The 15,693-nt window shown below is 42.8% G+C and overlaps 1 protein-coding gene across 2 annotated transcripts; it reads left to right on the forward strand.

The window, feature by feature from the left end:
• The first annotated feature begins 8,896 nt into the window (after positions 1 to 8,896).
• On the forward strand, positions 8,897 to 15,132 carry LOC139576385 (V-set and immunoglobulin domain-containing protein 10-like). 2 transcript variants are annotated; one of them, XM_071402476.1, is made up of 9 exons: positions 8,897 to 9,254; positions 9,434 to 9,742; positions 10,283 to 10,588; positions 10,896 to 11,044; positions 11,168 to 11,318; positions 12,241 to 12,525; positions 14,040 to 14,153; positions 14,395 to 14,553; positions 14,801 to 15,132. In XM_071402476.1, exons 1-9 carry the CDS (start codon positions 9,203 to 9,205, stop codon positions 14,878 to 14,880), a joined length of 1,605 nt encoding a protein of 534 aa, XP_071258577.1. In that variant the 5' UTR covers positions 8,897 to 9,202; the 3' UTR covers positions 14,881 to 15,132. The 2 variants fall into 2 exon arrangements, with proteins under 2 accessions (XP_071258577.1, XP_071258576.1); XM_071402475.1 differs by having other exon boundaries at positions 8,923 to 9,254; positions 14,395 to 14,608.
• Positions 15,133 to 15,693: the final 561 nt, after the last annotated feature.

Consider the following 15,693-nt stretch of genomic DNA (forward strand, 5'->3'; position numbering starts at 1 on the left):
AATATTCTGGAGGAAACAGGTACAAAAGTATCTATATCCACAGTAAAACAAGTCCTATATCGACATAACCTGAAAGGCCGCTCAGGAAGGAAGAAGCCACTGCTCCAAAACTGCCATAAAAAAGCCAGACTACGTTTTACAACTGCACATGGGGACAAAGATCATACTTTTTGGAGAAATGTCCTCTGGTCTGATGAAACAAAAATAGAACTGTAAGCCATAATGACCATCGTTGTCATGCCACAGGGGTGGCAGGATCATGTTGTGGGGGTGCTTTGCTGTAGGGGGGACTGGTGCACTTCACAAAATAGATGGCATCATTAGCAAGGAAAATGATGTGGATATATTGAAGCAACATCTCAAGACATCAGTCAGGAAGTTAAAGCTTGGTCGCATAGGGTCTTCCAAATGGACAATGACACCAAGCATACTTCCAAAGTTGTGGCAAAATGGCTTAAGGACAACAAAGTCAAGGTATTGGAGTGGCCATCACAAAGCCATGACCTCAATCCCATAGAGAATTTGTGGGCAGAACTGAAAAAGCATGTGTGAGCAAGGAGGCCTACAAACCTGATTCCGTTACACCAGCTCTGTCAGGAGGAATGGGCCAAAATTCACCCAACTTATTGTGGGAAGCTTGTGGAAGGCTCCAAACAATTTAAAGGCAATGCTACCAAATACTAATCGAATGTATGTTAACTTCTGACCCACTGGGAATGCGGTCAAAGAAATAAAAGCTGAAATAAATAATTATCTCTACTATTATTCTAACATTTCACATTCTTAAAATATAGTGGTGATCATAACTGACCTAAGACAGGGAATTTTTAATCGTATGAAATGTCAGGAATTGTGAAAAACTGAGTTTAAATGTATTTGGCTAAGGTGTATGTAAACTTCCGACTTCAACTGTATATATATTTATATTTGTTTAGCTAAACAGGTGGAGATAAAAACAATAATGGGTCGCCACTGCATGACATACAGCATCGTCAAGCAAGTTAATGTTTCCGACATTTTCGGACCACTAAACAGCTATTGATTTAGTTTCCGCAAGTCACAAAGAAAACAGTATCTGCCTCTATTATTCCAGCACCATTTCAACATCATCTAATCAAATAGTATTTGTCACATGCGCCGAATACAACAGGCGTAGACCTTACACTGAAATGCTTACTTACATGCCCTTAACCAATAATGCAGTTCAAGAAATAGAGTTAAGAAAATATTTACTCAATAAGCTAAATAAAAAATAAAATAAAAAGTAACAAGACAATTACAAAAAAAAAACAGTAGAGTCAATGTGCGGGGGTACAGGTTAGTCGAGGTCATTTGTAAAGTGACTATGCATAGACAATAAACAGCGAGTAGCACAGTGTAAAATCAAACAGGGTTGGGGGGGTTGTCAATGTAAAAAAGGTCAGGGTGGCCATTTGATTAATTGTTCAGCAGTCTTATTGCTTGTGGTAGAAGCTGTTAAGGAGCCTTTTGGTCCTAGACTTGGTGCTCCGGTACCGCTTGCCGTGCGGTAGCAGAGAGAACAGTCTACGACTTGGGTGACTGACTATTTTTTGGGTCTTCCTATGACACCGCCTAGTATATAGGTCCTGGATGTCAGAAAGCTTGGCCCCAGTGATGTACTGGGTCGTACTCACTACTTTCTGTAGCGCCTTATGGTCGGATGCCGAGCAGTTGCCATAACCAGGCGGTGATTCAACAGGTCAGGATGCTCTCGATGGTGCAGCTGTAGAACCTTTTGAGGATCTGGGGACCCATGCCAAATCTTTTCAGTTTCCTGAGGGGGAAAAGGTGTTGTCATGCATCTTCACAACTGTCTTGGTGTGTTTGGACCATGATAGTTTGTTGGTGATGTGGACACTCTCGACCCGCTCCACTTCAGCCCCATCAATGTTAATAGGGGCCTGTTTGTCCCTCATTTTCCTATAGTCCACGATTGTCTTGCTCACATTGAGGGAGAGGTTGTTGTCCTGGCACCACACTGCCAGATCTCTGACCTCCTCCCTATAGGCTGTCTCATCGTTGTTGGTGATCAGGGCTACCACTGTTGTGTCGTCAGCAAACTTAATAATGGTGTTGGAGTCATGCTTGGCAACTGCGGGTGGGTGAACGAGTACAGGAGGGGACTAAGTATGCTCCCCTGAGGGGCCCCAGTGTTGAGGATCAGCCTGGCAGATGTGTTGTTGCCTACCCTTACCACCTGGTTGCAGCCTGTCAGGAAGTCCAGGATCCAGTTGCAGAGGGAGGTGTTCTAGTCCCAGCTTTGTGGGTACTATGGTGTTGAACGCTGAGCTGTAGTCAATGAACAGCATTCTCACATAGGTGTTCCTTTTGTCCAGGTGGGAAAGGGCAGTGTGGAGTATGATTGAGATTAAGTCATCGGTGGATCTGTTGGGGCGGTATGCGAGTTGGAGTGGGTCTAAGGTTTCCGGCATGATGATTCCTGATGTGAGCCATGACCAGCCTTTCAAAGCACTTCATGGCTACTGACATGAGTACTACAGGTCGATAGTCATTTAGGCAGGTTACCTTAGTGGTCTTGGGCACAGGGACTATGGTGGTCTGCTAAAAATATGTTGGTATTACAGACTCGGACAAGGAGAGGTTGGCCAGTAAGGAGAATTAAGTAAAACCACAGGTCCAAATCCCTATCTCCATCCATGGCTAATTTAAGAAAGGGACAATTTTAGTTATCTAGCCACTGGACAACTTTGTTTTGGTGTGCCAGGACCATTCACAGTTGAGCTTGCTCAGTTCAGCTCAACGCTGGTTGGCTAATTTGTTATACTTTTTTGTTAAGGGGAGGCCAGTTTCCTGGCTGACTTCCCTTGCCTTCAATGCTACGGGTGGCAACAATGTCATATTCGTTTGAACCAGACAGAATCATATAGAGGGCCTATACGTACCGAGATAGAGGGGTGCTGTTTCGCTCGCTCGGGTGCTTTTGTCCTGTGATACATTCAGCCTCTTGAGAATTGAAGGAAAATTATGAAACACATAAAGATGAAAGATAATTTATTTGATGTTTTCAAAACATTTTATTTGTCAAATGTTTTGGGAAGCCTGGCTTCCCTTGGCATCCATGAATACATGCCACTGCTGTAAAGTTTGGTGGAAGAGGAATAATGATCTATGCCTGTTTTTCATGGTTCGCGCTAGGCCCCTTAGTTGCAGTGAAGGGAAATCTTAACGCTACAGCATACAATTACATTCTAGACGATTCTGTGCTTTCAACTTTGTGGCAACAGTTTGTGGAAGGCCCTTTCCTCTTTCAGCTTTAAAGAGGTGCCATTCCCCAGGTGCTCTCATTTGTTGGCTTCTGTAACCGTAAAAGCCTTGGTTTCATGCATGTTAACATTAGAAGCCTCCTCCCTAAGTTTGTTTTATTCACTGCTTTAGTACACTCTGCCAACCCGGATGTCCTAGCCGTGTTTGAATCCTGGCTTAGGAAGACCACCAAAAACCCTGAAATTTCCATCCCTAACTATAACATTTTCCTACAAGATAGAACTGCCAAAGGGGTTGTGTTGCAATCTACTGCAGAGATAGCCTGCAGAGTTCTGTCTTACTATCCAGGTCTGTACCCAAACAATTTGAGCTTCTACTTTTAAAAATCCACCTTTCCAGAAACAAGTATCTCACTGTTGTCGCTTGCGATAGACCACCCTCTGCCCCCAGCTGTGCTCTGGACACCATATGTGAACTGATTGCTCCTAATCTATCTTCAGAGCTCGTGCTGCTAGGTGACCTAAACTGGGACATGCGTAACACCCCAGCCATCATACAATCTAAGCTTGATGCCCTCAATCTCACACAAATGATCAATGAACCTACCAGGTACCACCCCAAAGCTGTAAACACGGGCACCCTCATAGATATCATCCTAACCAACTTCCCTTCCAAATACACCTCTGCTGTTTTCAACCAAGATCTCAGCGATCACTGCCTCATTGCCTGCATCCGTAATGGGTCTGCGGTCAAACGACCACCCCTCATCACTGTCAAACGCTCCCTAAAACACTTCAGCGAGCAGGCCTTTCTAATCGACCTGGCCCATGTATCCTGGAAGGATATTGACCTCATCCCGTCAGTAGAGGATGCCTGGTTGCTCTTTAAAAGTGCCTTCCTCACCATCTTAAATAAGCATGCCCCATTCAAAAAATGTAGAACCAGAAACAGATATAGCCCTTGGTTCTCTCCAGACCTGACTGCCCTTGACCAGCACAAAAACATCCTGTGACGTTCTGCATTAGCATCGAATAGCCCCCGTGATATGCAACTTTTCAGGGAAGGTAGGAACCAATATACACAGGCAGTTAGGAAAGCTAAGGCTAGCTTTTTCAAGCAGAATTTGCACTCTGTAGCACAAACTCAAAAAAGTTCTGGGACACTGTAAAGTCCATAGAAAATAAGAGCACCTCCTCCCAGCTGCCCACTGCATTGAGGCTAGGAAACACTGTCACCACCGATAAATCCTGTCGTGTCTTTGGCTATGCCGGATTAAGTGATATTACATGCTATTCTATAAAATCGTTTCTCCGTAATTAATATTACCTGATTGAGCTAATCATGTAAATGTAATTAATTAGAGAGTCAGGGCTCCACAAAATTAATATTTATAGAGCTGTTATCTTCCGAATAAACTCTTAAAGACCTAGTAATATTTTACATCAATAGCAGTCAATATTAATCGTCACCTTAATTCAGTCTCATCTGAAAGTTGTATATTCTTGGTTATCTTCACGAACCCTAGCTAACAAGTTGAATCAGCAATACAAAATTGGGTTAAATGATTTATTTACTAAATACCTAACTAATCACACAGAATTACATATACACAGAATGAATTACAAATGACGTCATAAAGGAAAACGTCCCTAGCGGGCGGAACACATATGACAGCTGGTTACATAAAAGAAAAGGGGGCTGGGTTCATAACCTTATGAAAACCCAAATCTCTCATTTGGAAGCTAAAATTACATTTAATCTCTTCACCAATAATTCTATATTCAAACATATAAATTGAACAACAATTCCATGTGACTCCGATAACTACAATGTGCAGACCTTCCACTGTAGAGTTTGTCATTCTATCATTGATCAGAATGTCTCAGATGACAACCAAACTGACATCATATTCATTAAGTATCACCGCATATGTTCAATTGGTCGGATTACCAGAATATAGTTCATTTCCCCCCACCTTCTGATGTTCCCAGAATCTCTATGTTAACCAAAGGATTTTCAAATGTCACATCAGTAGGGTAGAGAGAGGGAAAAGGGGGGGAAGAGGTATTTATGACTGTCATAAACCTACCCCCAGGCCAACGTCATGACAATCCACTATAATTGAGAATTTCAAGAAAGATTTTAATACGGCTGGCCATGCTTTCCACCTGGCTACCCATACCCCGGTCAACAGCCATGCACATCCCACAGCAACTAGCCCAAGCCTCCCCCATTTCTCCTTCAGCCAAATCCAGATAGCTGATGTTCTGCAAAATCTGGACCCCTACAAATAAGCCGCGCTAGACAATCTGGACCCTCTCTTTCTAAAATGATCTGCCGAAATTGTTGCAACCCCTATTACTAGCCTGTTCAACCTCTCTTTCGTATCATCTGAGATCCCCAAAGATTGGAAAGCAGCCACGGTCATCCCCCTCTTCAAAGGGAGAGACACTCTAGACCCAAACTGCTAGAGACCTATATCTATCCTACCCTGCCTTTCTACGGTCTTCGAAAGCCAAGTTAACAATCAGATTACCGACCATTTAGAATCCCACCGTACCTTCTCCGCTATGCAATATGGTTTCAGAACTGGTCATGGGTGCACCTCAGCCACGCTCAAGGTCCTAAACGATATCATCGATAAGAGACAATACTGTGCAGCTGTATTCATCGACCTGGCCAAGGCTTTTGACTCTGTCAATCACCACATTCTTATCGGCAGACTCAACAGCCTTGGTTTCTCAAATGATTGCCTCGCCTGGTTCACCAACTACTTCTCTGATAGAGTTCAATGTGTCAAATCGGAGGGCCTGTTGTCCAGACCTCTGGCAGTCTCTATGGGGGTGCCACAGGGTTCAATTCTTGGGCCTACTCTCTTCTCTGTATACATCAATGATGTCGCTCTTGCTGCTGGTGATTCTCTGATCCACCTCTACGCAGACGACACCATTCTGTATAGTTCTGGCCCTTCTTTGGACACTGTGTTAACTAACCTCCAGACGAGCTTCAATGCCATACAACTCTCCTTCTGTGGCCTCCAACTGCTCTTACATGCAAGTAAAACTAAATGCATGCTCTTCAACCGATCTCTGCCCGCACCTACCCACCCATCCAGCATCACTACTCTGGACGGTTCTGACTTAGAATATGTGGACAACTACAAATACCTAGGTGTCTGGTTAGACTGTAAACTCTCCTTCCAGACTCACATTAAACATCTCCAATCCAAAATGAAATCTAGAATCGGCTTCCTATTTCGCAACAAAGCATCCTTCACTCATGATGCCAAACATACCCTCGTAAAATGGACTATTCTACCGATCCTTGACTTTGGCGATTGTCATTTACACAATAGCCTCCAATACTCTACTCAGCAAATTGGATGCAGTCTATCACAGTGCCATCCGTTTTGTCACCAAAGCCCCATATACTACCCACCAGTGCGACCTGTTGGCTAGCCTTCGCTTCATACTTGTCGCCAAACCCACTGGCTCTAGGTCATCTACAAGTCTTTGCTAGGTAAGAAATGGCAGCAGTTTTACGGGCGCCCAACCAATTGTGCTATTATGTGTTTTTTTTCACGTTATTTGTAACTTATTTTGTACATAATGTTTCTGCAAACGTATCTTACGGCAGAAAAGAGCTTCTGGATATCAGGACAGCGATCAGGACTATTTGCATTGTATGCCCACCCCCCAACCCCTTTTTTACGCTGCTGCTACTCTCTGTTTATCATATATGCATAGTCACTTTAACTATATGTAACGGATGTGAAATGGCTAGCTAGTTAGCGGTGGTCCGCGCTCGCCCGGATCAGGGCGAGGGGACGCCGTAAAGTTATACTGTTACATGTACATACTACCTCAATTGGCCCGACCAACCAGTGCTCCCGCACATTGGCTAACCGGACTATCTGCATTGTGTCCCACCACCCGCCAACCCCTCTCTTTATGCTACTGCTACTCTCTGTTCATCATATATGCATAGTCACTTTAACCATACCTACTAACATACTACCTCAATAAGCCTGACTAACCGGTGTCTGTATATAGCCTTGCTACTGTTATTTTCAAATGTCTTTTTACTGTTGTTTTATTTCTTTACTTACCTACACACACAGACACACACCTTTTTTTGCACTATTGGTTAGAGCCTGTAAGTAAGCATTTCACTGTAAGGTGAAACCTGTTGTATTCGGCGCACGTTACAAATAAACTTTGATTTGATTCCAGTGATTAATTGCTATATTGTAATTACTTTGCCACCATGGCCTATTTATTGCCTTACCTCCCTTAGCTTACCTCATTTGCACACAATGTATATAGACTTTTTTTCTACTGTATTATTTGACTGTATGTTTGTTTATGTCATGTGTAACTCTGTGTTGTTGTATGTGTCGAACTGCTTTGCTTTATCTTGGCCAGGTCGCAGTTGTAAATGAGAACTTGTTCTCAACTAGCCTACCTGGTGAAATAAAAAATTATATATATAAAATGCCCCCATGGGAGATCCATACAGAAATGGTTTGTTGAGATCGGTGTGCAAGAACTTGAATGGCCTGCAGAGCCCTGACCTCAACTCCATCAAACACCTTTGGGATGAATTGGAACGCCAACTGTGAGCGAGGCCTAATCACCCAACATCAGTGCCCGACCTCACTAATGCTCTTGTGTGGAAGCAAGTCTCTGCAGCAATGTTCCAACATCTAATGGAAAGCCTTCCCAGAATAGCGGAGGCTGTTATAGCAGCAAAGGGGGTACCAACTCCATATTAATGCCCATGATTGTGGAATGAGATGTTCGACGAGCAGGTGTCCACATACTTTTGGTCATGTAGTGTAACTGTTAGTTGTTTTTTAATAAAAATGTAACGTTAAACGTTAACGCCCTAGTTGTACATTTTCGGTGAAAATCACTACAATACATGTGCTTTAGCTGTCACCCTGGCCTGATATTGGCTACACTAGATACTTCCCTACTGCGGGCACGCGAACAAGGTGTCCTGTGTTGTCGGCTTGCAGCGTATACTCTTATTGAGCAGTGTAGACTCTATCATGGTGAAATCCAGATAGTTAGGCCTACTACCATCTGTGTAGGCTACTATCCTACTCGAAATAAAATCAAGTGGGATGGAACAAATTGGAGATGGGGATCAAATCCAGATGATGACCAATACTTATTGTTATTTCGCCTTCTCCCTAATCACTTTACAAGTTTTAAATAAGTGCTAGATAACTAGATTTAGCCAGATAACCAGCACTATGCGGCAATCGCGCCGCCATGAATTTCTGGATGCTAAAATTCTAATAGTTCGCCTAATTTCAGTTTGTGACAAAACAAGCAGTCATTGTGTAGAGATTCATTTTGCCATCTTAACCGGTGAGAAATATATTTTCCATAACCTAAAATATAGTATTTTCAGCAGTTTGAAGTTGGTGTACAAAGCCGAAAGTAAAAGATGCAAAAACGAAACAAGACCGGGAAGCATAGAAATAGAGCACATAGAACACATAATTGTTAGACTTGCTGTCAATGAGAATGACATATCTATAACTCTGATGTCTATGTGAATTTGGTCTGGTCGCACAAAAGGTTACATATTGCAGCTGGGTAGGGCTTATCGGGACAACTGACTGAGCCGTTTTGTCTCCACACTCGACTCAGCTACGCGACATGCGTCATCCATTTGGGCACTAGGCGTGTCCATAATGCCTCTCCCCGAGTAAACAGCCAGGTAGTCAAATAGGTTAAAATATGTAGCATGTGGCAGTTCTATGGAAAAGAGACATGTTGAATTATGGCCTATGGATCTATTATTTACTCTAAGCAGTCTCATGTAAACTACGTGTAGAGTTGTCTTGTGTCATAGCACGTACAACAGGTAGTCAGGTTAACTGCTGACATTGGCAACCAAGCTTTTGTTTAACTTGAAATCAGGCTATACAGCAGGAATAATCATGAAGGCATTCTCAGTTGCAATTTTTCTTCTTCTGTTCATTCATCAGACAGGTGAGTGTCCACTTGTGACCTGTTTTATGAATAGACTATGTAACCTAAAAGGTGGACTTAGCCTAATAAGTGATACAGTGAAATTCGTTTATGTTAGGTCAATGTTTTTGATCTATGTGGTGCTCACTTCTACTATTTGATAATCGTCTCTCATCTCTTGCTTATTGTTTTTATGAAAGCTGCAGCAAATGGGCGCTCAGATAAAACTACTGTAATTAAAACTCTGGGGGCGAATATTCTACTTCCGTGTTGGAACACTGCGATGAATGTGACTCCCTCCTTCACGCGATGGATGAAGAATGGACAGTTTATCATTGGCCGAAATCATTCCATAATTCTAACACCTTCAAGTGAAGCGCACCTGACGATAATGTACAATCAAAGCTTGTACATCAATGGACTAGCTTTATCAGATGAGGGGATATATCTTTGTGATTCCTTACCCCATGACAACAACACTCAAACAAGTCTGACATTGCAAATAGTCAGTAAGTATATGTTTTCTAATGTAACAGTGTGTGTGTTGGTGTCATTCTTGTATAATGAAATGTATATACATTACATTGCCAAAAGTATGTGGACACACCTTAAAATTTGTGGATTCAGCTATTTCAGCCTCACCCTTTGCTGACAGGTGTATAGATTCAAGTATTTTGGTCTATTGCCCTGGCTCCAAATTTCTTGAAACGGGATCTTCAGGAATATTAGCTGCAGTGGCTAGTTTTGTGGATAACAGTTACTGTAGTAGTATGTCCATGTATCCTGTAGCCATTTGAATGAGCATGATAAGACGGTATTTGCGGGTGATCTTAAATACTGTACCTTGAAGAGCGTTGAACTGTCTGATATTAACCAATAAGGACTGAGAAGGATCTCTAAAGAGAATGCCTTGTGTGTATGTTGTGCTATCAGTCCACATTGCTCAATAATGAAACATTGTAACAATGCTTGATTGTTACATAATGTGAAGACTGTATTCAAGTGGAAAGTGTATGCCTACTAAACCACCTTATGTTGACCTCTTACAGGTGGTCCTGGCAATGGCATCACAGACATCCACCCAGCCACAATCCTTTCCAATGGAACCCTCATCGTCCACAAGGGCTCCACCGTGTTGTTCAACTGCTCCAGCTGGTCCTATCCCTCCCAGCGTCTGTCCTGGGTGTTTCAGGGTGTGGTGTCCAGAAATGACTCTCTGACAGCGGGCAGTGGGTCCTGGCTGGACTTCAGGATAGAGGACATCCAACCCACAGCTCAGGGGACCTACATATGTAGAGCCCAGAACTCAGTTTCCCAGAAGGAAGTTGGCTGGAGCAAAGAGCTGCTTGTATACTGTAGGTGGCTATAAGGGTAATAGACTCACTAGTCTCTGATACTGGGATCTGTCTTCTGTGATTGCCATGGGCTTAGTGATAATAAAATGAAATAAAATCTCAATGTCAATACTGTTTTGTTTATCTGCAGTTGCCACTGGATATATACCTGGTACCAAATGGTGCCCTAATTGATTAGATTAACCAAAATAATAAATATTATTATCATAAAAATCTAAATGGTACCTGATTTGTTATTACTGTGTAATTACTCAAATACCAAATCAATTCTATACCGTAAAATGAACTGCTTCCATTTCTCCTCTAGATTCCCCAGAGAAGCACCCGGAGTGTCAGTGGAAGATTGGGAAGGACCCGTCCCATGTCCAGTTTAACTGCAGCTGGTTTGGAGGCTACCCCTCTCCCAAGTTACTCTGGGGGGAGAAACATCAAGTGCCAGCGAGCCAGGGGAACCAGGTGTTTATTTGTGTGTTTTTGGGGGGACAATTTAAAAACACAATTTAATGGGATACAATGCATTTAAAATCATTGATGGTTACACAAAAGTGTAACAATTTATTTCCATTGTGGTCCTCTTAGGTGGCTGGACAGCTGATGGAGTCAGAGGTGACAGACCGTCTAGTGGTAAATCTGAACAGGTCGTTGTTGTTCGAAGGGCAGACGCTGAAGTGTGATGGGTATCATCCTATGATTAGTACAGAAGACGAGAAGTTCTGCTCCTTCACGCTCAGTAAGAAATATAAGAGACACCCTGCAAACTAGTCAACATCTGCTATGCTTTATGTTTACTTTTCAGATTTATGGTTTTCTGTATTACAAATACTGTAGAAAGACACCCTGAGACGTATCAATGTTTAGTTAACTTCAGTTCATGTCAACTCTTGTTTATTTCAGCTTTTAAACAACTGTATGGTTTCTGCAACTGTACAAAGCTCAGAATGATAGCCAGGTGTGAAACCATTCAGTGGCACACACCAAGTGTGTTTTTGCAATTCCAGAAAGGCGTGCCGATGGATATTTTGAAGCGTTATCTTAGCACCGTGAAAGGTTACTCATACAATGAAAAAGCGCCAAAGAACCTCTTACTCAGCCACACCTCTCCAGTGTGTGTGTGTGCTTCCTTATATCTAATATGAATGTTTTTTTTTTTTAATCCGTTATTTTAACGGGTAAGTTGACTGAGAACACATTCTCATTTACAGCAACGACCTGGGGAATAGTTACAGGGGAGAGGAGATGAATGAGCCAATTGTAAACTGGGGATGATTAGGTATGAGGGCCAGATTGGGAATAAAGCCAGGACACCAGGGTTAACACCCCTACTCTTACAATAAGCGCCATGGGATCTTCAGTGACCACAGAGAGTCAGGACACCTGTTTAACATCCCATCCGAAAGGCAGCACCCTACACAGGGTAATGTCCCCAATCACTGCCCTTGGGATATTTTTTTAGACCAGAGGAAAGAGTGCCTTCTAACACTACTTCCAGCAGCATCTGGTCTCCCATCTAGGGACTGACCAGGACCAACCCTGCTGAGCTTCAGAAGCAAGCCAGCAGTGGGATGCAGGGTGGTATGCTTCTGGCTCAATTGTAATTGTGTGTAGTTATATCCCTGGCCCAGTCTAACACCCTGTTTCTTCTCATCTTCCAGAGTCTCCCTATCCTGAAGGGGAACCACTGGTCACAGCTCTCGAAGGCACCAACATCACATTAACCTGTAAAGAGTCCAGCTCCCTGCCTCCAGCCCTCACCACCTGGCAGAGGACAGCCCAGCAGGAGGACGTGGTACCCAGCCCCAAGTATGTCCTGTCAGGACAGGGCCCCACCTTCAACCTCACCATAGTCAACATCACCAAGCAGGACGAGGGCCTCTACTTCTGCAGGAGCGAGAACCCACTGATGGTCCGCGAGCTGGAGATCTATTTAACAGTTAAAAGTGAGTTAAGACTGAGTTGAGTGTCGAAGCGTCTGTGTGTGTGCATGCACCTAATTTTCCTTCCTGTAAGAAAATGTGGGACTATGGGAAATTGTATAGAAAACTTATCTAGAGATTGATTATGGCCCTAGTGATAATTTGTTTATAATCATAAAGGCCAGGTGTGGGGGATCTTTATCAGAACAAAACCATTTGTGAACATGCTTAGTGCATCACTGCCTGGTATGGCAACGGCTCGGCCTCCGACCGCAAGGCACTACAGAGGGTAGTGCGAACGCCCAGTACATCACTAGGGCTAAGCTTCCTGCCGTCCAGGACCTCTATACCAGGCGGTGTCAGAGGAAGGCCCTAAAAATTGTCAAAGACTCCAGCCACCCTAGTCATAGACTGTTCTCTGCTACCGCACGGCAAGCGGTACCGGAGCACCAAGTCTAGGTCAAAGAGGCTTGAAACTGCTGCTCCAGTTTCAACTGTTCAACCGTTCTGCCTGCGGCTATGGAACCCTGACCTGTTCACCGGACGTGCTACCTGTCCCAGACCTGCTGTTTTCAACTCTAGAGACAGCAGGAGCGGTAGAGATACTCTGAATGATCGGCTATGAAAAGCCAACTGACATTTACTCCTGAGGTGCTGACCTGTTGCACCCTCGACAACCATTGTAATTATTATTATTTGACCCTGCTGGTCATCTATGAAAATTTGAACATCTTTGCCATGTTCTGTTATAATCTCCACCCGGGACAGCCAGAAGAGGACTGGCCACCCCTCATAGCCTGGTTCCTCTCTAGGTTTCTTCCTAGGTTCTGGCCTTTCTAGGGAGTTTTTCCTAGCCACCGTGCTTCTACACCTGCATTGCTTGCTGTTTGGGGTTTTAGGCTGAGTTTCTGTACAGCACTTTGAGATATCAGCTGATGTAAGGGCTTTATAAATCAATTATATTTTATTCTAAACAGCTTCTACCCCCAAGCCATAAAACTCCTGAACATCTAGTCAAATGGCTACCCAGACTATTTGCATTGTCCCCCCCCTCCCCTCACCACTGCCACTCTCTGTTGCCATATTTGCATAGTCACTTTAATAACTCTACCTACATGTACATACTACCTCAACTAACCGGTGCCCCCGCACATTGACTCTGTGCCGGCACCCCCCTGTATATATATATATATTTTTTTTTTTATTGCTGCTCCTTAATTACTTGTTACTTTTATCTCTTATTCTTATCCATATATATTTTTTTAAGCTGCACTGTTGGTTAGGGGCTCGTAAGTAAGCATTTCACTGTAAGGTCTACTACACCTGTTGTATAGACACAGAAGACCATACTTATAAACAAAACCTAACAAAGGCAGGTGCAGAAAGGTGGCAAGGCAACACCTTATTTGGAATGTCGATAAACCTGTTGCCTCTCCTTGTGAGAGATTCTTGTACATTCATGTCCCTTTAGCGACATGTATGCATGCCTAATGAGAGACTAAAACATGTCTAATCTAGTTTTTTTCTTTTCTTCTCAGCCTCATCTCAATACACTGGAGCAATCATTGGGATATTCCTAGCCATTTTGATCGTAGGATCTGGGATTGTTATCGCTAAAACAGTATATTCCAACCGTGACCGAATTTGCCTGGGTAAAACCTTTTTTCCCCATGAATTGCATTGTCCCTTTTGTTACGAGAGCTTTTAAGTTAGCTCATCTGCCTTTGTTTATTATTGTGTAATTTCATGAAAGGTGAAAGAAAAAGATCCATCAGCCTAACCTTAAAGATAAGATATACTTTGATGATGACTGACTTGGAAAGTTACTGACTTGCTAAAATATATATTTAAATATTAACAACCAAATTTGAAATTGATACTCTTTTATTACAGGTAATGGATTTGAGCGAATGGAGGAGGAGAGGGAAGATGTGTTGAGCCTGGTAGAGTCCGATGAAGAGGTGTTTCCTGAAGCAGTACCCAGACTGCCACCTCTATCTCTGACTAATGGACACAGCACTACACTTGTACAAATACATCGAATCTCATCCAGTAAGACATGATTCCAGCTGCTTCCTGCTTGTAAAAGAGGGGATTTCCCACTGGGGTACTAGCTGCATATATTTGTTTTGAAAAGGTGTAGGCCTGTTCTATATTACATTATGAAGGCAAGTAATGTGATTGTAATGTTGTAATTGCATGTATCCGTAATATACAGTGGATAGAACTGTAACTATTCTGTTTCTGTTTTGTATTGACCTCATACTGTATATGCAGCTCAAACCCATCTCTTTTTCAGATGACCATGAAGATGAAGAAATTGTTGAACATCCATTACAGCTAGAAAATACAGATATGGAAGAACTTGTCACATTTTAGGTGTTGGAAGATTACATAAAAACAATGTTTTAAAGAATATCAAAGATAACATTTTACTACCTATGAAACTGTGAAAAGATGTGTAATTATTGGTGGTTGGCTTTTACAGTAGCCTATGTAGATGTATGGGTCAGCTTTTTATCATCCATTTCACTTTTTTGTTTTTGCTTCAGGCTAATTAATTGATAATTAACAGGGTTATTTAAATTAATTGTTGCCATTTGTCTCAATAAATGACATTTTTCACAAGAATGTAACATTTCATAACATTTTGTATCACTCAAACACAAAATAAACCTGAATAAAAAAGCATAGGCGGGGTGAGTTGCACCCCCATTTGCCCTCAGCACAGCCTCAATTCGTTGGGGAATGGACAAAAAAAAGCATTCCACAGGGATGCTGGCCCATGTTGATGTCAATGCTTCCCACAGTTGTTTTAAGTTGGCTGAATATCCTTTGGGTGGTGGACCATTCTTGATACACACGGGAAACTGTTGAGCGTGAAAATTCCAGCAGCGTTGCAGTTCTTTACACACTCAAACTGACTGGCACCTACAACCATGCCCCATTCAAAGGTACTTAAATGTTTTGTCTTGCCCATTCATCCTCTGAACGGCACACACACAAACCATGTCTCAAGGCTTAAAACTCCTTGTTTAACCTGTCTCCTCCACTTCATTGTCACTGATGAAAAGGGATTTAACAAGTGACATCAATAAGGGATCATAGTTTTCACCTGGATTCACCTGGTCAGTCTATTTCAGGGGTACTCAACTCTTACCCTACGAGGTGCGGAGCCTGCTGGTTTTCTGT

This window comes from Salvelinus alpinus, chromosome 5 (genome assembly GCF_045679555.1).
Source record: "Salvelinus alpinus chromosome 5, SLU_Salpinus.1, whole genome shotgun sequence".
In the NCBI taxonomy this organism is placed as follows: Eukaryota; Metazoa; Chordata; class Actinopteri; order Salmoniformes; family Salmonidae; genus Salvelinus; species Salvelinus alpinus.